This window comes from Streptopelia decaocto (genome assembly GCF_964273445.1).
Source record: "Streptopelia decaocto genome assembly, chromosome: 8".
Lineage (NCBI taxonomy): Eukaryota > Metazoa > Chordata > Aves > Columbiformes > Columbidae > Streptopelia > Streptopelia decaocto.
In genome coordinates, this window is record NC_138662.1 from 17,779,839 (window position 1) to 17,802,349 (window position 22,511).

At 48.0% G+C, this 22,511-nt stretch overlaps 1 protein-coding gene across 3 annotated transcripts in view; it reads right to left on the reverse strand.

Annotated features, from left to right (window-relative positions):
• The window catches only part of PLXNB1 (plexin B1), an 81,516-nt gene that overhangs the window by 3,991 nt on the left and 55,014 nt on the right, over positions 1–22,511 (reverse strand). For 2 of the 3 annotated variants that reach the window (XM_082060213.1, XM_082060212.1), the window contains 26 exons: positions 22,306–22,431; positions 21,190–21,312; positions 20,187–20,280; positions 19,788–19,954; positions 18,600–18,751; positions 16,421–16,526; positions 14,436–14,572; positions 13,643–13,819; positions 13,280–13,448; positions 11,900–12,142; positions 10,405–10,581; positions 9,247–9,395; positions 8,795–8,895; positions 8,176–8,393; positions 7,344–7,522; positions 6,548–6,614; positions 5,895–6,041; positions 5,284–5,461; positions 4,362–4,465; positions 3,682–3,766; positions 3,144–3,310; positions 2,005–2,165; positions 1,670–1,817; positions 901–965; positions 735–810; positions 415–489 (listed from right to left, as the gene is read on the reverse strand). In XM_082060213.1, coding sequence (XP_081916339.1) covers positions 415–489; positions 735–810; positions 901–965; positions 1,670–1,817; positions 2,005–2,165; positions 3,144–3,310; positions 3,682–3,766; positions 4,362–4,465; positions 5,284–5,461; positions 5,895–6,041; positions 6,548–6,614; positions 7,344–7,522; positions 8,176–8,393; positions 8,795–8,895; positions 9,247–9,395; positions 10,405–10,581; positions 11,900–12,142; positions 13,280–13,448; positions 13,643–13,819; positions 14,436–14,572; positions 16,421–16,526; positions 18,600–18,751; positions 19,788–19,954; positions 20,187–20,280; positions 21,190–21,312; positions 22,306–22,431 — 3,591 coding nt within the window. The remainder of the gene's footprint in view (positions 1–414; positions 490–734; positions 811–900; positions 966–1,669; positions 1,818–2,004; positions 2,166–3,143; positions 3,311–3,681; positions 3,767–4,361; positions 4,466–5,283; positions 5,462–5,894; positions 6,042–6,547; positions 6,615–7,343; positions 7,523–8,175; positions 8,394–8,794; positions 8,896–9,246; positions 9,396–10,404; positions 10,582–11,899; positions 12,143–13,279; positions 13,449–13,642; positions 13,820–14,435; positions 14,573–16,420; positions 16,527–18,599; positions 18,752–19,787; positions 19,955–20,186; positions 20,281–21,189; positions 21,313–22,305; positions 22,432–22,511) is intronic. The other variant, XM_082060214.1, reaches the window with a different exon arrangement.

Here is a 22,511-nt window from a genome sequence, read left to right on the forward strand (position 1 = left end):
GGAATCCGAAGTGTGCTCAAGACTAGAGCAGGTATGTAGTAATTAATCTCAAATTAACCACAAAATAAGTATTATAGATCTGTCCTAATAACTTATCCACTTCATAGTGCAAAAAGAATGCTAAACTTCTCACCTGAAGAATGATAACTTTAGTAAATTAATCTGAACTAACTGAATTTCATTTTTAAGTAGAAGAAGCTTTAAAAAGAAGCGTACAGGAAATCTCAACAGCCTCCAAGTTAGTGATGAGTCCCTTTTTGTGATTTCCTCCCTTCCTATTTGAAACTTAAGACATGGAAGTTGCATACGCCAATGAAACAATACACAGCATCATAATAGTCTGGCTGTTCTTAATTAATTTTGGATGATAAAAGGAGAAGGGCATGTTCATACCTGCAGGAAATCCAGACTCACCTGGTCATAGTACTTATTGATGTATTTGTACAATTCATGTAGAGCCACCAGGGAATTGAGGTCACCTGAGTAATTCTGAATAAGAGAGGAAGTTAAACAAAACCATGAGACACTGAACAACTGCCCTTAAAAATTCTGCATCCTCACAACTCATTAGGAAATGTGCCTGTTGCACAAAGCAACAGGAAAGGGAATTCACCTAGCAAAGGAAAAGAAAAATAATCACATGCACGCTCAGCTGGAATGTCGCATCTTTGCATTACTTTCTCTTGGATGCACAGGTGAGGGGCCAGGGGGACTTCTGAAATAATTTTATTTACCCGTGATAGCTCAGCCAGGGCAGAATTCATCTCCTGGTCACTGGCAGAGATGGTCTGACGAATGTCTGCGTAATACCTATAGAACAGTACAAAGGCAATTGGTGTCTTGTTCCTCCTAGTCTCCTTCTTACTGCTTAAACTACAACTCCTCAAGTTCATCACTTACCTTTCCACCATCTGCTTGTAGCGAGGAATGTCCCGGGCATAGAGCAGCTTATTGATCGGAGAGTCCTTGAACATCCAAAACCAGAATTGATTAGAAAAAGCTCCATCATGCTGTGGACTACCCTTGGCAGGTAACACCATCACTGCTATTTTCTGATATTCATTTGGGATGGGGATTTTATGGCCTCTGCATGGAGAGGTACTTCAAATACCAGGCTCCCTGCTAGTCTGAGGAACCGGGAGGTGTGTTGGTGAAGGGACCTCTGGGATCTCTTGTCCAGCCTTTCACTTGGAGCTGGGTGATCACTTGTATGAGACCAATCGGCCATGGCTTCGCAGAGCTGATTGCCCAAATCTTGCAGAGATCCACCCACCCCACCTCTGGTGAACCATGCAGGACCGTTCCACCCCCGTTCCACAGGGTGACTAGTGGGGCTACAAAGTTTTTCTAATGGCCAACTTGAATCTCCCAAGACACAGCCTATGACTTACACTGTTTGCCACAGCCGATTAGAGTTTAGCTCTGTCCCCCAAGAAGCTGTACGCTGTAAAGAGCCCTGCTCAACAACTTCTGTGCACTAAACAAAATCAGCTCCTCTCTCCTCTCTTCCCAGGAGTCCCCATCACTCTCCAGTGCTCCAGTGGCAAATGGGCGCAACGATGGGCCTGGCATGCTGTCCCAGTGGTGCTGTGTAAACATTATCACCTTCCTGGGGCAGCACTGCTCAAATATTTGTGCCAATCACAGCCCCTTCTCCCCCCATACTTACCCGCCCTAACTTATGGTCAGCTATGGTACAGGAGTCCATGAAGGTCTGCGCGATGACCAGGAGCACAGCATCTACGTTATCTGACGTCTGCACATCAAAAACAAACTGGGGATTCTTGATGATGTTGATCCAGAACCGCAGGGGCAGGCTGGAGAGGAGACAGAAGCACAGTGGGGTATCAGCAAATGCAGCAGCTGCAGTGCTGAAAGATATTCTGCACGACTGCATCTCCCAGCTTTGCCCTCCCAGCAAAACCAGCTTTTCGCACCATGCTCTGCTGCCTTGCAACTCCAATTTTGCTTCTCTTTGGTAGGCAAAAGTGGTTGTCACCGTACCTGTTTGTCTTCCAGATGTGGATGGTCTCAGGGTCTGCAATCCCGTAGTGTAGCGCCTGCTCATCCAGCAGGTCAAAGAAGTATTTGACAGCCAGAGGGACGGGGCGGTTGGTGCTGAGGATCACCTGGAACAAGTCATCCACAAACTTCTGCAGGGTGCCCTGTGGAGAACCAAGCAGGACAGAGTCAGCACAGGCAGAGGAGAGCAGAGCACAGGCCTCCTGAGGAGCAGGGGTTACCTTCTTCTGCTCAGCAACCTCCCCTCACTGGTCCAGAGTTACCCCCAGCTGCACAGAGCAGTGGCAAAGGAGAAAGGAGGCCCCAAACAAAGCAAAATGTGGAGAGGAGCCAGATGGACACAGAGCCACTGCAGGTAATGAGGATTGCTCCAGAGCTTGAAACACGATGGGATGGCACCGAACCATAGAGACTGCCCCGGGGAGGGGGACTGCTGGCTGCCAGGAGCTCTATTCAGCCACACAGGGACAAGAAGGGGTTTGCTCAGTGCCCAAAAAGTTCAGTAAATGTGGGAAGAACAGAGGCACTGCCTGGCAAAGTGCCCGGGCTGTCACTTCAGGAACGGTGCTTCTGCAAGCAGGGCACTGGTGGGGAGCCTGGATGCCAAAAGCTGTTCTTTTCTTGAGAACAGAGCAGGGGGACAAGTTCCTGGTTCAATTCTTTAACAATGATGCTGGAATGAAGCAAAAAGGAGAAACGTGAGCAGGTGCTATGCCTGATTTATGAATCTGTACTATTAGCATCATCTTGCTGCAGCAGGTCACAGGTCAGTTCTATCTTCTTGGCCCTAGGTGGGGTGGAAGGTGAGCAGACACCATGGGCACTGCCGCCAAAGAAACTCTGCTGTGAAGCACAGGGTACCAGTTTTTCTTGTGGGACACGCAAAGACAAACATGGGGTGGACACAGGGATAAAACCATTTTTCAGTCTTCTAGAGGCTCTGCAAAACTTAACCCCTTAGTAGAAGCTTTGCACTGCAGCGCTGGGATCAGAGGGGAAACAACCAGCACGTGTCAACCCAGGCAAAGGGGCTCTTATCTCCATGCACATCCCTGCCATCCGCCAGGGGATACGAAGGAAGGCAAGATCCCAAGCACAACACAATCTGTGCTCCTTCTCACCTTCATTGAGAGCAGACGTGTCAGGTAGATCTCTGGGATTGCCTTGGCTCGCTCCCGATCTCTTAAGCTCCCACGTCGATGCTTTGGAAGCTCTGGCTCTTCTGTTGGTTTTACCAGGTGCCAAAGTTTAATGCCACCTTCATCTGCATCCTCCAGCATCGGTGTTTCTAAAACAAGCAAGTGTTTTCAGGTGAGTGTCAGTTCTCTCACAGGAGAACTTGGCCAGATGAGTCCCAAGGAAGCAAGATTTCACAGTACGATAGAAACACAAATGGGAAGGAACCTCTGGAGGGCCCTATCCAGCCTTCTGCACGGAGTACAACTGTTGCTGGCACTACAGCAGGTTGCTTTTGTCCACCCAAAACCTTCAAAGTCTTGGAAACTTGCCCAGACAGACGTCCCCTATCACACCTATGAGGGTCCAAATCACATATTAGCCTTCCATAGCAGCATAAAGCTGGGGCTACGGCAAGAGTCTTGTCTCACTAACTGGAAAGCACTATAAAATAATTTCATGAGAACAGGACATCAAACTCACTCTCTCCTGGGATGTAATCCTGATTCTCCCGGTGGATGTGCTTGGTCAGGCGTGGGACCAGTGCTACTGTTGCTCCATCAGGCACCTGCACACAAGCAAAAATCAGTATTATAACTGAACAGTGTGTAACATTACTAGACATAGGGACAGAAACAGGGATTTTGGGGCACCATCACTGTCTTTTCCTGATGGTGGGAGAACCTTATTTGTACCAATTAAGACAATCTAATTTCCAAAATATGATGAAGATGATAATAATCAGGGACCGTCATTCACACCTAAAACATGCTACAGCAAAGCAGGACATTTTGGTGCAAGGTAGTTAAAAAAAGACCCAAACTCTTTCCATTCCTAGGAGCTACTTTGCAGATCAATGCACCATCCCCTACTAACTGATTTGGACTGGAACATTAACAGATCCAGAAGCATCACCTTCATTGTGACAGCCACCAGGCATGAACTTGTGCATCTCTTCGCAAGCACCTGCCGACGTCTCAGGTACAGGTTAAGGAAGGGACTAAACTTGTTGAAGACACAGCACTGAATTAATCTGACTATGCTTCTGCAAGAAAGCTCCAACCTTTTGACAGTGATCCACCAGGAGCCAGAGCCACAAATAGAGCATAACAGTGTGTAGATGCTGAGAGAAGAGACATGGTAAAGGTACACTGAGTTCTGACCTTGTAATGCTGAAGAGTGTTCAGGCGTTTCCAGGTTCCTTGAACAACAGACGTCACATCCTCATCGGACAGTATCAGATGACCTGCCAGCCCTGATCTCCACTCTACAGCCATTAAAACACAGAAAAGATGAACTGTTAATTTGGGCATCTCTGAAGTCTGCTGTGCTTCAACCTGTTTGACGTTGTTACAAGCCCACCAGTCCCCACCACCCTTCACCCATGCTGTCTCACAGACATTGCCTTAGCAAGTGCCAAGTCCTGCAGTCACAGGACAGTCTCACCAAGCACATGGACAAGTGGCCTCACGGCCTCCCAGATTCCACGCACCAAGTTCCTACAAATTCAGTCAGATTGTGACTCTTCAAGCAGGTGATTCAAACCACAAATATGGACCCATAGTCCTTATTAGCTCCTACTCTCCCAGTACCTGCTCATTTATAAACATCAACGCTACTCAGCAACAGCCAAAGAATTAACAAAATGGAAAACTGATTCACAATGCAAGTCCTACCTTCCTTTAACCACTGTGGGCAAAATCCTCCCTGACACGTTACTGAGATGCTGCTTTTGACTTCACTGGCAGAAGGAGCCAGTCTGTGACTACAGCATCTCTGCGCCACACTCAAACCATCCTCCCCCCCTACACATTTCTCCCCACTTTTATTCCCATGTCCCCTTGCCCAAGCCATTGCCATGGGTCCAAGCGTGGCAAAGAACACCATGAAATGGAAGGGGCTGGACCCAACTGCCTCTTTCCTGCATCACATCTTGTTGGATCCAACCAGAGTGTGAGACCCTTGGTCTCTGCACACTCGGCAGAGAACAACACACATCACACCTGCCAGGGTGTTGTGCACAGACAGCAAACAACCGCTCTTGCACTTCCTCACTGAGTTTTGGCACCAAGGAGTTCTGCTCACCGAGGTCCAGGGTGTCTGGGTCTGGTCGGTGACAGTACGGCGTCCCTTTGTAGATCTGATCAAGGATCTTCTCCTTCACCTGTGTTATGGTGTCACAGTCTAGCACTTTGGCAGAAATCCCCTGGGAGTCCTCTGCCGCTCCTGCAGCCACTCCTGCTTGGGTCAAAGCATTTAAGGTCTGAGGAAGAAAAGAAAAGGTCACAGCTGATAAGATTACATCTGACACATTTACACCTTTGGTGGTTGGCATTAAGGCAAGTGAACAGCTACTCCTTTCACTGGAAGAGTTTCAGAAAGTTCAACGCTGTGTTCTCCGTCTTGTGTCAAGAGCTGGAAGCCAGTTCAGCAGCACTGGGGAGGGGCTTTGATGTGCCACCAGCAATTTCATCCCCTTATTTCTAGACACAGATCATAGCACATGCACCAGATTGCTCCTATCAGCCTAGGGCAAAAGCACCTGATTTAGCAGAGCTCTTGCTCATCTACAGAGTTGTGCTGCTGGGATAAACCTGGATCCCAGGATGCTGCACTTCTGCCTCAGTAATGGGAGCGGTGACATTCAGACTTGTCATACCAGGGAGCCCAGAGGGAACAACAGATTTGGTTCTTACCAGAGTCCGGTACTCCAAGTCCTCTCTCAAAAGCCGGTTGTCATTCAAGGTATATTTGGCTTTCCCTGTCACCCAGTCGACTGGCCCTTTGTCCACCTGGTGCTTGATTCCTCGAAACAGCATGTAAAGGGGCTCCCCAACAGAATCCTGCACAGAAAGGAAGGAGTTTCAACCGAGAGGAATTTCAGCTTGGAAACACAGAGACCCGAGCAGAGAAGGAGCGGGACTGAGGATTCCGCAGCTAAACCCCAGCAGGCACAGGCTCTGCATGGGGAAAGCGCACGGGCCAATGACCTGGTGGATGCACAAGACCGAGGCATTGCTAATCTGAGAGACTTGCCTTGCCACCCCTCTCTAGGAAAGGAATTAGATCAGAATCTGTCCCCCCACACATAGACCAGCCTGTGACTCAAGATAAAGGTGCTAAACTGAGCCCTCCATGATCTGGTGATACACCCTGGAAACAATGAGTGGCATTAATGCTGATTTAAGCATCTCTGTCCCTAGTGAAGTGTCTAGTGCTCTCATCTCCCAGTCTGAAATACAGGATGAGCCTGGCACTATTTCAGCTCTGAGCGAGGCACAAAAGCAAAGCTGTGGCTGTCTGCCCTCTCTTTTGGCCTCTCTGCAGCGCAAAGGGACAAAGAGCTCACCCTCACAAACGCGTACAGGCAGATGGACATCCAGTTGGTTAACAGCTTCTCCACCACGGTTTCTGTCCTGCAAGAGAGCGTGAGGTTGATCACAGGAATACGGTGCAGAGCAGGGAGGGATCTGGAGATACAGATCACTCCCCGTGAGAAAAGAGTACACTAAATATGATACAGGATCAAGGGAGAGGAAAAAAATAAAAGGACTTTAGAGACCTGTAAGATTCATGCTTTTGATACCACTTATTAGAAGCACTTTTCAGCCTGAAGGAGGCACCAAATTACAGAATTGGAGAGACAAGCAAGCAGGGGACTAAGGACAGCTGCTGGTAGGTCTTAAACAAGGGAGATTTCTTCAGATCAGAGGGATGGAGCAGACAGGAGGCTAATGGGGATCCAAACACAGGACATATTTCTGTTTAGCTTCCAAACATGGCATGATTGTGAACCCAGGGATCTCTAAACAGCAAAGTGAGATCAGCAGACTTGGCAGAGCCCTGGTACCTGAGCACAAGGAGAGAGTTAACACACAGCAGCTTCAAAAGAGGAGGAATTTGGGGTGGGCAACTCCATCTTCCTACTCTTTTCATGCCTTTCCTGTTATATGCCCTGCCAATACTGACTGGCCTGAGGGGTATCGTTGTTACTGCTTCCTCCCGTTTGATGTGTGTTGTCTGGACACGCACTGGTCTAACAGCTGCAGCCCATGCCATGATGTTTTCCTACCCAGAGGACTTTCAGAACTTGCCAGCTCTGTTCCCTCAGGTGGCTAGTGTAGGAGCACGGCTGGCTCACTCACCTCCGCAGCATCAGCTTGGGGTTCTTGGCCACATACTGCTCCACGAGGTCATTCAGGAGTGTTTTGAGGATGTCAGTGAAGTACTCCAGCTTCCCGTGCAGCGACACCGTGAGCAATGACGCCACGTAGGCCCGGTCTCTCGGAGAGAAAGTGCGCTGGATTTCCAGAGTGTGGATGAACTGGTGGGGAGAGAGAGAAACCACTGGGTGAATCTGCTGAAAACCAGGCAGTCACAGCTACTGGCTCTGGGAAGAAGTGGTGCTGCATGGAGCTACTCAGGAATGACTGGAGAGAGTCCAGCAGAGAGCTACAAAGATGCTGAGGGGTCTGGAGCATCTTTCTTATGAGGAAAGGCTGAGAGAGCTGGGGCTGTTCAGCCTGGAGAAGAGAAGCTGAGAGGGGATCTCATCAATGTTTATAAATATCTCCAGGGCGGGTGTCAAGAGGATGGACCAGACTCTGTTCAGTGGTGCCCAATGACAGGGTGAGGGGCAACAGGCACAGACTGAAGTGTAGGAGGTTCCATCTGAATATGGGGAGAAACTTCTTTACTTTGAGGTGCCAGAGCCCTGGAACAGGCTGCTCAGAGAGGTTGTGGAGTCTCCTTCTCTGGAGACATTCAAACCTGCCTGGACGTGATCCTGTGCAACCTACTCTAGGTAAACTTGCTTTAGCAGGTGGGATGAACTGGATGATCTCCAGAGGTCCCTTCCAACCCCAACCATTCTGTGATTCTGTGAGCTTTAACAGACACCAGCTGCTTCCTGTAATGAGCTGCCAGTGAGGTGGCCCTGAGCCTGCAGCGAGCTGCAAGCAGAGAGAGGGACGTTACCTTGGTGAGGAAGAGCTTGCTGTTGAGCAGGTTGGAGAGCTGGACCAAGCCCTGCTCCACAGTTTGCCGCCGGCACTCAGGGATGTCCAGGTCCCTTTGCAGTGGTGACTCACGATGACCCGGGAAGAAGATGCGCTCTGCATAGGACTTGTAGTCCAAGAAGGGGATTCCTGTGCCCACAAGGTCACTAGTGAGGTCCATCATCTCAGTCATCAAGTCTGAGGGAAAGGAAATGTCCATGAGGTTGACTACACGATCACACAACCAGTGGTGTAGACCATGAGGTGAGAGCAGGAACTAGGGCCAGCGGGATGGGGCTGAGGAAGAGGAAGGATGTTTCCTGCCAGGAAGAGGCACATTGACCTTTAGCTCTGAGTCTGAAGGATGATGAACTGGAGAATCAGAGGGGCTGTACAGATCACTGTGCTCTGAATTGAAGAGAAGAATTACAAAATGGAAGAATTTGGCTGTATGTTTCAATGCATCGGCACAGGATAAAGTTACTGCCTGCTCTGTGCTACCCAAACAAGTATGCAGGAAAGGAAAGAGAGGTTGGGCTGAGAGCGGTTTTTCAAGCTTCCCTGTGAAGCTGCAAGAAACCAGGAGCTCAGTGACTGACCTGTGAATTCCTTTTTGCATCTGTCCCGAACACTCGTTTCCAGATTTTCCAGCTGGATTTGAACTTTCTTGTAATCCCTCAGGGCCTGTTTGCTCTTCCTCCTGCAGTAAGAAGCAGAATTGTTCCCAGTGGCACCAGCCCAGAGATTGTCCTTGCCAACTGTTGTGTTGCTGCCAAAGACCCCAGGGCAATTGGTGCTGAACATCATCTTTGCAGGATACCAGTGTTTTGTAAAGTCTCTTGGAGCACCCATGAGGTGTGGGCTCTGTGCAGGCTGCGACCAGCAGGTACAACATGCCTCACACATCCAACAACACCAGGGACTCAGAATTTGGCACAAAATAAAGAAAACTGGGACCTACTTTAGGCCCAAGATATGCACACTTGGCCACATTCACTGAATAATATTGTAGAAGAACTTAAAGACCTCATACAACGCCAGAGTTTCTTACCTATATATGAAGACGATAACCAGAACAATTAGTGCCACAAAGGATGCGCCAACACCCAAACCAATCTGTGCCTCCAGCGGGAAGGTGAGCTGGCTTTCCGTGTCGTACTGCACCCGGCCCAGGAGGAAGTTCAGGTTGCCCATCTGCACCTGTAAGAAAGCACGTGCCACGGTGTCAGCTCAGCAAAGTAGCGAAATGCAAAGTCACAGGGCTTCTCCAGAATGGGTACAGGTGGCATCCAGCTCTCTAGCATAAAATCACAGAATCATTTTGCTTGGAAGAGACCCTCAGGATCACTGAGTCCAACCATAACCTAACCTAGCTCTAGCACTAAACCATGTCCCTTAGTACCTCATCTAAATGCCTTTCAAACCCCTCCAGGGATGGTGACTCCACCACTGCCCTGACCAGCCTGTTCCAATGTCCAACAACCCTTTCCATGAAGAAATGTTTCCTAATATCCAATCTAAACCTCCCCTGGCACAACTTGAGGCCATTTCCTCTCATCCTATCACTTGTTACTTGGGAGAAGAGATCAACACCCTCCATGCTCCAACCTCCTTTCAGGCAGTTGCAGACAGTGATAAGGTCTCCCCTCAGACTCCTTTCCTCCAGGCTGAACAGCCCCAGTTCCCTCACCCGCTCCTCATCACACTTGTGCTCCAGTCCCTCACCAGCTTTGTCGCCTCCTCTGCACTCTCTCTAGTAACTCAATGTCCTTCTTATGATGAGGGGCCCAAAACTGAACACACTATTCAAGGTGGGGCCTCACCAGTGCCAAGTACAATGGCACAATCACTTCTCTAGTCCTGCTTGTCACACTATTCCTGACACAAGCCAGGATGCTGGTGGCCTTTTTGGCCACCTGGGCACACACTGGCTCATGTTCAGCCAGCTGTTGATCAACACCCCCACATCCCTTTCTGCCGAGCAAAAGCTGTCCCACAGCACAACTCCTGAATCCAGCAATACCATTTGCTTTCAGGCGATGTTTGGCCTGTAAGAGTTGAGAACAAAGAGCAGCTCCTTGTCACCCCTGGCACCTTCCCTGTCCCCTGTCTCCACTTCCCACCCCACTCCCTGTCTCCACCACTGCTTCTTGCTTGTGCTTCAACTCAACCAACGACAGGATTTCTTGCGGTGCTGCCAATTCCCTACCGTGAACTCTGGGAGCACGTCCGTGCCCTCCCGCTTGGTGCGGTGCCGCGGAGCCGGCTGCTCGGAGGGGGGCTCGCAGTACAGATGGTTCCTTGTTAGTGTCTTCACTACACAGATTCCTTCTCCAATCATAGCCATAACCTCATCCTTGGAAATAGCCAGATCTAGGTTTTCCCCCTGGAACAGATGTGGAACAGCACATCAAACTGGGGAAAAAACAACTCTGCATTTTCACAGCTCTAGGGAAGACGGAGGAGACCGAACACCATAGGATGAAAAAGCTTTCTTCTTCTCTGACTAAGCTCACATCTGGATTGGCTGCATAAGTTCATTTTGTAAGCTAAAAAATTCACTTGCATATGATGCAGATGATAGTTTAGGAACCATACCATGCTGCATAAGTACAGTTATAGATAACCTGTCTTCTTAAGGCTCTTTAGCTACAGCACAACCAAGCTCAACTCTTCACTCTGTGTACAGACAGACACACAAACAAAACATATATATATATATATATATATTTATTTTTTTTTAAAAGGTAGTCTCATGTCAGTTAACCTAAACACTCAGGTAAGCCAATGTTCTTATTTACTATATAAATTTGCTTTAATTTGGGGGGATTAAGACTTTTTTTTTTAACAAAACAATGTTGACTGATGTTAATTACATTTCTATGTTTTAACGCTTTCTAAGCTGAATCCTGCAGCAGCATTTTCATGCTTTTACCCAGAGCTCTGTCGGGATATTCTGACAGGTTGGTAGATCAGCCTCCTTGCTCTTGGAAAGCTTGCACCTTGTTAGTTCTCCTTCAGTCTCCTCAAATTGCCCTGCTATGCATTCACTACCCATGGCATCAGTCTAGATATTTCTAGTGCATCCTCACAGTTTTCACTCATACACAAAAAAAGAGCAAGTGGAGAAAGCGCATCTCCAGTTGCAGCCATTAACTTTCTTAATCAGTACAGGACTAGAAAGCACTTTTCCATACCAAAGAAATATCTCTGAGATTTTTTTCTCACATGTATAGAAAAAACATTAGACACTCTGCCCCTCTGCATCACTCTTAAAGTGATTTTCCTACCTCTACCTAGTAACAGGTCTTCCCTACTTGCTACAATTCTTTTACTCCTAAGTTACTTCTAGAGGAACTGTAAGAAGTTAGGAAAGAGCCAGCAGCTGAGAATAGGATGTAGGGTTTATTTAGTACTAATAATTCATATAAAATAATTTATTAGGATTAAAAATAAAAAAGCACGGAAGTTTCCCTAAGCCTGATGAAACCCTTAATGATTTATGTACGCAAGAGGCTTTTTGATGCTCCCTTTTCCATCTACTTATGTACCATTTCTCACAGGCCAAAGCAGATATGCTGGGACAGGTTGTTATCCTATCAAAGGCTTTCAAACCTTGGGTGCCACACGACGCCAATTTAAAACACTCAGGTCAGAAATAAATTTGTATAAGGAACATTATTTTCAGCTACTTTGTGTGTTACCTCCACAGAGATGACGCTTCCTGGCTTGTGACGATAGGGTTTGGCAGGGTCTTCAGCATTCAATGGTTTTAGGATGGGGTTGACTTCGTAAGAGAAGGGCATGGGATGCAATGAGTTGAAATCAAAGCTCAGATTATCCAGAATAAATTCCAGTTTGATACGGATATTCCGCAACAGCATGTTAATGGCTGGAGTTTTGCACAGGATCAGGTAGGAGGAGTTAACAAGACATGGTTCTTCAAACTAAATGCAAAAGGCAAAAAAGGTGTCAGTAGTGAAACACTAATGCTTCTCCTACGGCTTTGCAATACTTCCCAACCCTGAGCAACCTGGGGTCAGTCTGCATTCCTCTCCTCTGGAGCAATGCCAGAGGAACCCTGCTTAATTGTAGAGGGAAAAATCCAAGATCTAAGGAATTTGCCTTGCTCCTCTAAAGACAGTTTTCATAGCATTGGCTTTGTTGCAGGCACTTAGGTCTCAGCAGTGGGAATCAGCTCTGACATGCCCCTGGCAGCAAATTCTGGAGGGGCATCAGCTTTAGGTCTCCCTGCTCTGATAGAATGGGACCAAAGATCTTCAATGCAAAGCTGATTTCCTGGCCTGAATGCTTCTGTGACAGAAGTGTTCCTTCATGTGGCTGGATATGTTTTATATATTTGGTGAAAGTATTAGAGTAATTTTTTTCTCCCCAACAACGACAAATGCCTTCCTAAGAAGATGGGTAAATCCAGCTATTATTGATATTATGTGCACAAGGAGCACACTCTTCCAGTTCATGTACAGTTCACTCTCCATCATTTGCAAAAGCAAATCCTTCTTGTGCTTTGGCTGCCAAACACCCTCTACCTCTGCAAATTCTGCTGCGTGCTATGTGACCCTGATGGTCACACATCAATAACCTCTGTGGTGACCCATTTCAGGACACTGGCAGCAGGAGAGCAGAAAGTGTTGGTGGAACCAGTAATTTCACTGAACTTCACCTGGTTTTGAATCTCAGAGTGAAACAGAACCCAGGGGCTACCAAAGGTGGACTGAACTGTGCAAAAGGAGGAGTCTGGAGCATGGACATGCTAAGCCACACAAGCTCTCTGGCTCAGCTGTAGATTTCTTTATTTCCACACTGCTGCCCCGCTGTTTCTGTCTATCACAAGTCCTGCGCATCGCTAGGCAGAGGCAGACTCAACTCATGGAAATGTTTGTGAAAGCACTTAACCTCTCAGTCTGGCAGAGAATGCTTCCACTTGGTCAAGACTGTTGGTACGATCCAAGTAGACAACAGCAAGTGGGGTTGAAAAGCCCTAGGGACAGAAAATCCACCTTTCCAGAGCAACATGTCAGCCCTTGTGCACCCTCAGCTCCAGTGATCACTGGACACTCTACCTGCTGGATGCTGCACAGAGTGTCCTCAGGGCACTCGGTGTCCGGGATGATCCTGCGCCACCGTCCCAGTCCTCGGCGGCGGCGTTCAGATGGAGAAACCGTAACTCGGATCTTTGGTTTCTGTACAACGTCCAGGTTGTATCCATGAACTCTGAGCACTCTCCCTCCACTGAAAGAGAAAAGCAGCTGATCTCACCCACCTGTTATTCATTAGCTCTGTCTTGCCCATGCTCCCACCCTGCTGCTGATGCTCACTCCTACAAGCCTGGCTTTACTCCAAAGTGCAATTCGACAAAGAGATGCTGTTGGTGCCACTGTACCCGCCTCAGCATGCTGCCCCGTGGAAGGTGCACTCTTTTCTACCTGAGGAAGCTTTTAGGTGGCTCTGCAAAAGTGATGTTGGGATCCAGAGTGTATCTGAAGAGGGACCCTTCCAGTCTCCGCTCTTGGTCCCCGTATTTGATAGTGACTGGGAGTTCTGCAGACACGTTGCTGGGACTGGTCTGGCATGCCAGCTGATCCTCCGTCATCTCAGAGAGGCTTGGAGAGACAGGAGAAAGAACACATGGTTAATACAGCCCCTGCAGAGACAGATTTTATAGCACTATGCCTTGCTCTTTGCAGACAGTCTGAAAACCTCTCCTGGTATTTTCCTAAATTTAATGCTGAAAGGTCTTGTGCCTTATCTGAACAAACAATAACTGCTGGGCAGTTGTCAGCGAGCAGCATGTGGACAAAAAAGCAGGTACAACCTCTGTCCTGACTGAAGACACTGGAATCATGCTACCAAGGCAAGTGCACCTTCTCAGCAGCAGAGCTGCCAGGTGTACGTGTCCCGGAACGCAAGAGAACAAAACCAGCCGTTAGTATTAGCCTGCGGGGGCCAACTGCAGCTCCCCACCAGCAAAAGCAGAGCTGTCAGCATGGGGTATAGTCCTGTCAAAAGACACGCAGAACGGAGGCCATGTGGCACTGTTCACATCCATGGGAACATGGTCAGGAACGTTAAGATGGCCAAGCTTGTGCCATGACCCTCGAGGGGAGGATCTCCTGGAACGCTGAGGAGAGCAGAGCTCCCGCAGCCCGTGCTAAGGGTTGAGCCAGGCAGTGTCACGTCCCGCAGGGCTCGGGGAAGGACCCAGGGCAGTGATCTTACATGTGGCAGGGGAGATCTCCAAGCAGGACGCTGATCTCACTAGGATGCCCAGTCAGCAGCTTTGAGCCCAGAAGGGTCAGGCAGGTTCCTCCTGCTTTGGGGCCCTGAGTTGGAACAATGGATTTCAGCTCTGGGTTCTAGAAGAGGGGAAGAAAACCAAAACAAAATGAACAGGAGGTGAGTGACGAGGACCTCAAAGGATAAGGCAAGGAAAGAAAAGAGCAGAACGAGTTCGGTGACCTCCAGTGCTATAGATCCCCATCGGAACAGCCTCAGCCAGGCTGCAGCAGCTCCCTGATGGAGCAGAGGCATCAGAGGAGGCATCAGTCACCTGAAGAGCCATAAATCAGGGACCAGCCTTTCCACAGATGGCAAAAGGCAGAGGGACACTGCAAACAGCAGCGCCATGAGCCTCACAAACAAACCCCTAGGATTAACGTTTCAAAGGGATTGTTCAGATCAGTAACTGGATTAATAACTCAGGTTAGGAAAAACAAGGTAGCAAATAAATTGTCTGTTTGTCTAGTAGATGAGGAGATTACCAGCAGGGAGCCCTAAGAATTTGTGTTGAGACTTGTGCTGTTAAACAGACCTGGAGGGTGACCTGGAAAGGGGAAATGAAATTTGATACATTATTCAGAGTAACAAAAACTTAGTACCACTGCGGAGCTGCAGCAGCATTCAGAGGAACCAGGCAGAGTGGGACGAGTAAATCACCGCTGATAAATGAAGAGCAAGATACATGGACTGAGAAGGAGGAGGGAGAGCACAGCAAAAAAACAGCCCAAACATGTGAACACAGTTGTGAGTTTCAAAATAGCTCCTGCCCATTCAGGAGGGCATTGGTACCTGTGACAACTCTACCAGCTGGAAGCACAGATCTCAACAAAAACCCCCACCAAGTGGCAGGAATCACTGGGAAGGGAATTAAGAATACTTTTATGTCAGAGTAAAAATTCCTTCTGCAGTCGCATCTTGAATACAGCATGCGGTTCTTGTCATCCTGCCTCAAATGGTGATAATAGAACCAAAACTAAGAGAAGGGCAACAAGCATAATCTGGTATACAAATGCCTAAGACTTTCCAGGTATCTCTTTCCCCTTTCCATGGGAGGGGGAGACATGCAACCAGGTACATAACAAATGTTGCAATTTGCACAGCAAGGATGAAAAGCCAGTAACTGTTTCTAAAAACACTTAAATATTAATTCATAGTTGCTGAGTTTAAGATATCGAAAGGTTATCAGAAACATGTTTAAAATAATAGGAAACATTTTCCATGCAACGCACAGTAACTCTGGGCTTACTGCCACTAACTGCGGAAGGTCAGAAGCTAAAAGGGTTTTCAAGCAGCACTTTGTGAATAAATCAAAGTAAAGTCAGAAGTCTTAGTAAGACGGTAAGCCATCAATTAAAAACAAAATCCCCAAATCAGAAAGGTACCCTATATTTTTCCTCTTTCTTTCAGCATTTAATAGTTATCATTGTTAAAAAAAAATACTAGGCTACAGTATCTTTAGTATTACCCAGTACGGCTGTTGTTATAATCTAAAGAGGGGGGAAAAAGAAGAAGAAGGGGGAAAAAGAAGAAGAAGGGGGAAAAAGAAGAAGAAGGGGGAAAAAGAAGAAGAAGGGGGAAAAAGAAGAAGAAGGGGGAAAAAGAAGAAGAAGGGGGAAAAAGAAGAAGAAGGGGGAAAAAGAAGAAGAAGGGGGAAAAAGAAGAAGAAGGGGGAAAAAGAAGAAGAAGGGGGAAAAAGAAGAAGAAGGGGGAAAAAGAAGAAGAAGGGGGAAAAAGAAGAAGAAGGGGGAAAAAGAAAAGAAACAACCCTCCCAAATAACACCACACACGACAAGCATCAGAAAAATCAGATAAAAACACCGGCAGCAAGTGCCTGGTAGAATCCCTAAGTTCATGCACCAGACAGCCACTTAGCAGAGATACTGGAAGAACAGGGAGAGGTATTAAAGAAGTGATAGTTACGTTACCTGATAGGTGAAAATGTGCCCCGAAACTCCACGTCCTCCTCCAGGTACTTCCACCACAATGTGCCCAAATCTCTCTGTCCAGCTCCCGCCAGTGACGCACACGATGCTGCGGGACAACCCCAGAACAGAGTCACGCCACAGCTGAGCAGACGAGCCGGATCCATCGCATCGCGGCCTAAACCACCCAGCAACCACAGCTCCCTTCTTTCAGCCTTATCGCATGTTCAGAATAGACAACTGGGTATTGAGAAACACCTTTAAAAGCTGGATTAGGTGCAGCAGAAAAAAGCAGGGGGTGGTTCCAAAGAGGTCCATCCTATCCAATGTTATTCTTTCTGGGACTGGCAGGATGGAGCCCACTGTATCACAGCTACACCAAGAGTCCAAGAACTCTTCTGTTGTCCAGAGCTGGTCAAATCATAGAATCATTTTGGTTGGAAGAGACCCTCAAGATCACGGAATCCAACCATAACCTAACTCTAGCACTAACCCATGTCCCTGAGAACCTCATCTACCTGTCTTTTAAACCCTTCCAGGGATGGCGACTCCACCACTGCCCTGGGCAGCCTGTTCCAGTGCTTGACAAAAATCAGTCACATCTGGAGTGACCCCAGGCCAGCAGCGGTCAATCCACACATTAGTGCTGTGTCTGACGCAGAGGAAAACCCAAGACTGGAGGTTTAGCTGGCAGTGGTCTTTGGCCACTGGCCTCTGGGACCAGCCAGTTCCCCTGATCTGCACTTCCCATTCTTCCCAGCCCTTTTTCCAGCCATAATTTGGTATGGAAGATACTGAAAAGGTTAAAAGTCAGGTTTGTACTTAGAACAGGGAGGGCAGCAAGGAATCCCATGTTATGGCACTGATTTGCTAACAGAAAAATTACTCTGCAGGAGACTTCCCAGCCTTCTTACACAGTAGGAGATTAATTTTGTCTGGGCCTTGCTCAGGAGTGGGTTCCATGTTCCCAGCCATATTCCCTCAACCAAGAAGGCTCAGGAATTTGAACTCAGGCAGTGGAGTCTCAAGCCAGGACTGTGTGATGCTGGGTGATTTGTAGATACAGAACAAAGCCGGTGCTAACCCCAGAAAGACTGTGCTCTAATTTCTAGAATGAAAACAGAAAGCAGATGGATCCAGACAAACAAGGCGCACAGACAGGACAACACCGCTGGACACAGCAGCCGTTTCCCAGCAGGATCTTACCTGGCTCCCAGAGGGAAGGGTGCTACAACTACTGCTACCATGGAATGGAAAAATGGGTTTGTGATAGCTCTGATGAGAGGTTACTCACAATTGCTCTCCTCTTCTCCTGCTGGTTGCTGGGCTCCTCTCCCTCCCTTGTCCAAGGGTCCCACCTGCCTGCCCTGCCACAGGCTATCTGCACAAATACTGCCTTTCTCCTTGCTTCCCCCAGTCACACCTCTCAACACCTGACTACGCTGCCTTGTTATATGGTCCAGCCCTGGCCAGACACACCACATGCCCAGTTCTCTATCACTGACATCAGCTGGATTCAGGTCTTCCTGCTTCTCATCCTCCTCTTCACCACTACTTTTACAAGCACTGTGTCACCTGCCAGGCACTCCCAGCCACCAGGAGAGTGGCATAGGAACCCCAGAACTCCCTGCTCTGTCCCTGCTTGAGAGGGTCCTTTCATTTGGTTTGTTCCTGGGAGGTGGAAGTCTGGCTGCCAAGTGAAGAATGACAGTCTAGGGGCGCAGAGGCAAGAATCTGTGCCGTACCTCCAACCATACCGTTCCCATCCTCACCCCGTGTTAACGTGGTCAGAATATTTTGCTAGCAGTGTCACTTGCACAAGCCACGTCCTTCACTTTATTGAAATCACCGTGTGGCTGGGAGAGACACCCACAAAACTGTCTGGTTCCAAGGCTGTGACTCCCTGACCTGGCTGGCCCATGGGCTCTGTGCTGGCAGCATGGTTGCTGTATGGCAGCACTGTTCGGCCACCGCCTTGTACACGACCTTATCTCTCTAAGTAACTAATTAGTTACTCACCCGAGTAACTAATCAGACAGTGACCTCACTTGGGGGCATGCCCTGGGGAACAGGCAAGGCTCAACACCTGCTACAGCAAAGGCAATGACATCTCAGGCTGGTGTCAGCAGCCAAGGGCAAAGCCAGCGCCTGCCTCTGGGCGGAGGTTTCGCAGATACTCTACCTGCTAGAGATCTCATACTCTTGAGCATCTACGGCACAGGGAATTCCTGCAACAGTGACAGTTTCTGCAATGTCTTGATGTTTCTGCCCGAGGTTTGAGCCAGTGATGGTGATTCTAGTGCCACCTTCCACTGGTCCAGACAGGGGGTACACCTGCAAAGACATCCGCGCATGTGTAAATGTCACAGTATCTCAGAGCTCTGCAGTTTGGCAGCTGAGCTACAGCACAGGGTCCTTCCGCTGCCCCATGACAAACTCTACCTGCTCAGGTCACTGCTATAGATTCCTTTTACTGGCTTGGACTAGTACCAGGTTGGACCCTCAGCAGAAGAAAGGCAGCAAAGAACATTGCAGTCAGAGCTCTCTTTCCCATACCTCACTGTTGCCAGTGGTCCCCCCCAGGAGAGATAATCCACTATAGACTTCTAAGGCCTTCTCATCAACATGCTGACCACTCCACAGGGCATTTCTGCTGAAGAGTGGGGATGCACAAGCCAATACATGTTACCAGTGTTGAAGCAGCAAGCACCATTCCCCCCTCAGCATCAGTACGACAATGAATCGCATGCTGCACAAACGTCAAAGCTCTGTCCCTGAGCAGCGTCCAAGATAAACTAAGACAAGATGCAGCACATGGATGTTGTGTGCCACCAGAGGGAGGACAAGCTGACAGCAAAAGGGACACATGGCTACAGACACTGGTCATGTGGCAGTTAGCAAGAAACATTTAAAATAAACAGACAAAAATAATTAATTTGAGTAACCTGTCATATCTTTACTATTCTTGCTGTGCTGATTTCATTAGGTTTTGCCCTCCTTAGGCCCAGGTACGGTTAGGCCAACCCGTTTCAGGTTCTGGCTCAGGACAGTTGGAGGATCCAATCTGTGGACCCCTTCCCAGCTCCTGAATGATTCTGCTCCTTCTGAAGTGCCAGTTTTCAGCTCGCGTGAGATAAAAATGCATCTTTCTCCACTGTTCTCTATCAACAAACTGAAAACCCAGCACGAAAGTCTAGCATCCTCACAATGCTGAGGGATCACAGGAGAACAGGAGTAACTTGCTCTTCAAATGGCCAACGTATTATTGAGCTGCACTGTTCGTGCTCTGAGTTCACAGCCCTTTGATTTCAAGTGGAGAACGGAGCCCTCCTTGCCCCTGGTGCAGTACACTAGCGAGTAAGTTACTCACAGAGTGAATGAGAGGTGCTGGACACAGGTCTTCTATCTCCTCCTTGCAGGAGCCCCTGAAGATACAGCTGGGGTTGTCACCTCCACACCACACACAGTTGTACTTTGAGTCAGCTGTTTGGCAGCGGCTACAATCAGCGTGTCCCACCGAGCAGTTGTAAAAAGTCACTGCAAAGGAGAAAAATTCAGAGGCGTCTGCAAACATCCCCTAGGGCACAGAATAATCCAGCAACTTGGCATCTTGCACAGAACCCTCTCCTCCTCCCTCCCCTGTGACAAGCAGCAAGAATGAGGCTGTATGTTTTCCTTAGTTTCCCTGTGGTAGGACTCATTCGAGGATTTCTCAGTTCTCTTCCACCTCATTTGCTGCCTTTCTGCTGGGGAGGTGTTGTGCTCCTACCGTGAAGATCTGCAGCACTGTCCACTCGAAGGTGTCGCCGCCTCTGCACGAACACCACAGCGTTGAATTCGAGTTGAGGCGCTGTGTAACTGTACTGCAAAGACAAAGACGACCAAGAAAAAGGACTCAGAGACACAAACAAGCCAGCTGGATATGCAAAAAACATCAGCACCATCCTGCATTGGCACATACAGCCTATATGGAGCTCCCTGGGAATGCAGACAGGGCAGCGTTAGCTGAGGCAGCGGCAGCACAGACCTGACTTTGCTGGTTCATGCAGTCACAATTGCGCTCCAGAAAGAGCAGCAGGCTTCAGCAGGCGTTGGTTCATGAGGGTGAACATTGAGAACAAACGTGTGCTCATGATGATACTTGTCTAACTTCCTAACTGCATTTCCAAATGGCTAATTCCTATCTGCAAGCCATCTGCTCAGAAAACTGCCTTATGTTGTTCCTTTCCCTTAACTATATGAGTTTGTGAACTAAAAATATCACCTCTGCTTGCAAATCTTGCCCTAAGGAAAATCTACGCATCATCCTGAAATGTACGTGGCTGTTTTGCCTGTTAATCTCCCAACCCACAGGCTAGTTTCCACTGCTAAGAACAAAACTGTATTTATAGCATTTTTCTTTTCACGGAAGAACCACCATCACAAAAGAAGTCACGATCCAGAGAACCATGGACAACAGTGCCTCAAGCTAAAGCAGAAATGGCACCGTCCTGGCGATGAGCAGTGACTTGGGGACAGCATCATCCTGTGCTACAACAAATGCAGCAACAGGTTGTGCAGCTCAGACTGTACAATCCTTGTGCAAGCTGAAGACACCAACATCGCCAGGCAGGAGCATCACAGATGAGGCCCCCACAGTGCTAAATATTCTACAAATATTTTTGCAAAATATGCTCTTTTTGTCAAAGGGTTTGCTCTCCAGCCAGCTGTGTTGCTGAGCAAAACCATTACCAGTGTGAACTCTGAAATGGCATCGTATTCTAAGTACTCACCTGGTTCATCTGGCAGGTGATATAACAGAGGGACTGGTTTGTTTCTTCTCCTTCCACATAAGCGTCCATCACCACTGTCCTCCCCTCCAAATTCAGGACACACTCATAGTCCCAGTGCTGGTCCTGCAGAGAAAATACTTGTGGCACCACTTCTCACCTGGATAGAGCTTCTTTATGCCAACTCTACGTTATATTCAAGGGCTCTCTATGCTGTCACTGTCTCCACGTATGAAAGGTAAAGCAACACAAAACAAAACACCCAGAAGGGAGTACGTGGATGTCAGTGTGGGGACAACTCAGCTCAGGAGGAGGAATTAAAGAAAAACCAGTGGTACTGTGAAGTTCTGCCTGTACATCTCTGTGAAACACCCGCTTGGAAGAGTGGAGCACACAGATTAAGGCAGTGCCCATCAAAAAACACCAAGTGTATTTTTCTTCTCTCTCTCCTGTAAATCTTCTACCACTGAATTGCTTAGATACTTCCTGTAAAAAATATGAATATGCATATGTAACCAGCTCTGCTCCTCTGAGCAGTGCAGTATATCAGGTTTAACATATACACTAACAATTAGTCTGTGGGCTGCATGTTCTGAGGAGATTGTTTGTGAAAGATAACTAAATCAGTTCTCTGTCTCGAGAAGCAAAGAATTTTTTATCAGAGGCACACCCAAGAAACATAGCTTTCAAGGGTGGTTTTCCCATTGCAGAAGTTTCAGGTATGACAGGAATAGCCACATTAGCATGAGCACGCCAGAAAGGAAAGGGAATGGATGGCTTATCTTTCGCTTATGGAGACAAAAACAATCAGCAGAGATTCAGCAGGACGTTATTCCAAGAACTACCATCTATGGTGCAGCACAGGTGCAACTTAATCCAAAGGCATGCAGATCTTCTCCAGCAGGTTGGGGCACACCTGTACGCTCCCTTTCTCTGCGTGACCTCCTACCCACCAATAAATCCAGCTATGTAATTCCTTCTTCACAGAAGTAGGTCATTCCTCTAAATGTTTCTGTAAGCAGGAGAAACTTTGGCAGAGCCACAACTAAACATATTTTTAGCAGTCCAGTGCTCTGCATTAATACAGTTTCTCAATGTTGATGACATTGAGCTGACTACCTGATAGAGGTGGAAGTTCTTTCCCAGCAGGGTTATCTTCCTCGCCACGTTGACGGGAAACAGAGAAGATCCCTGGATTCCCTGCACACAGGGACATGCATCTGGACCCCAACTAAGCTCTTCGTTCTGGAAACAAACACAGGTCTTTAGAGAAAGAGACCTCCATGGCTCTGACACAGGGAATCAAAGCTTAACATGCCACCAGA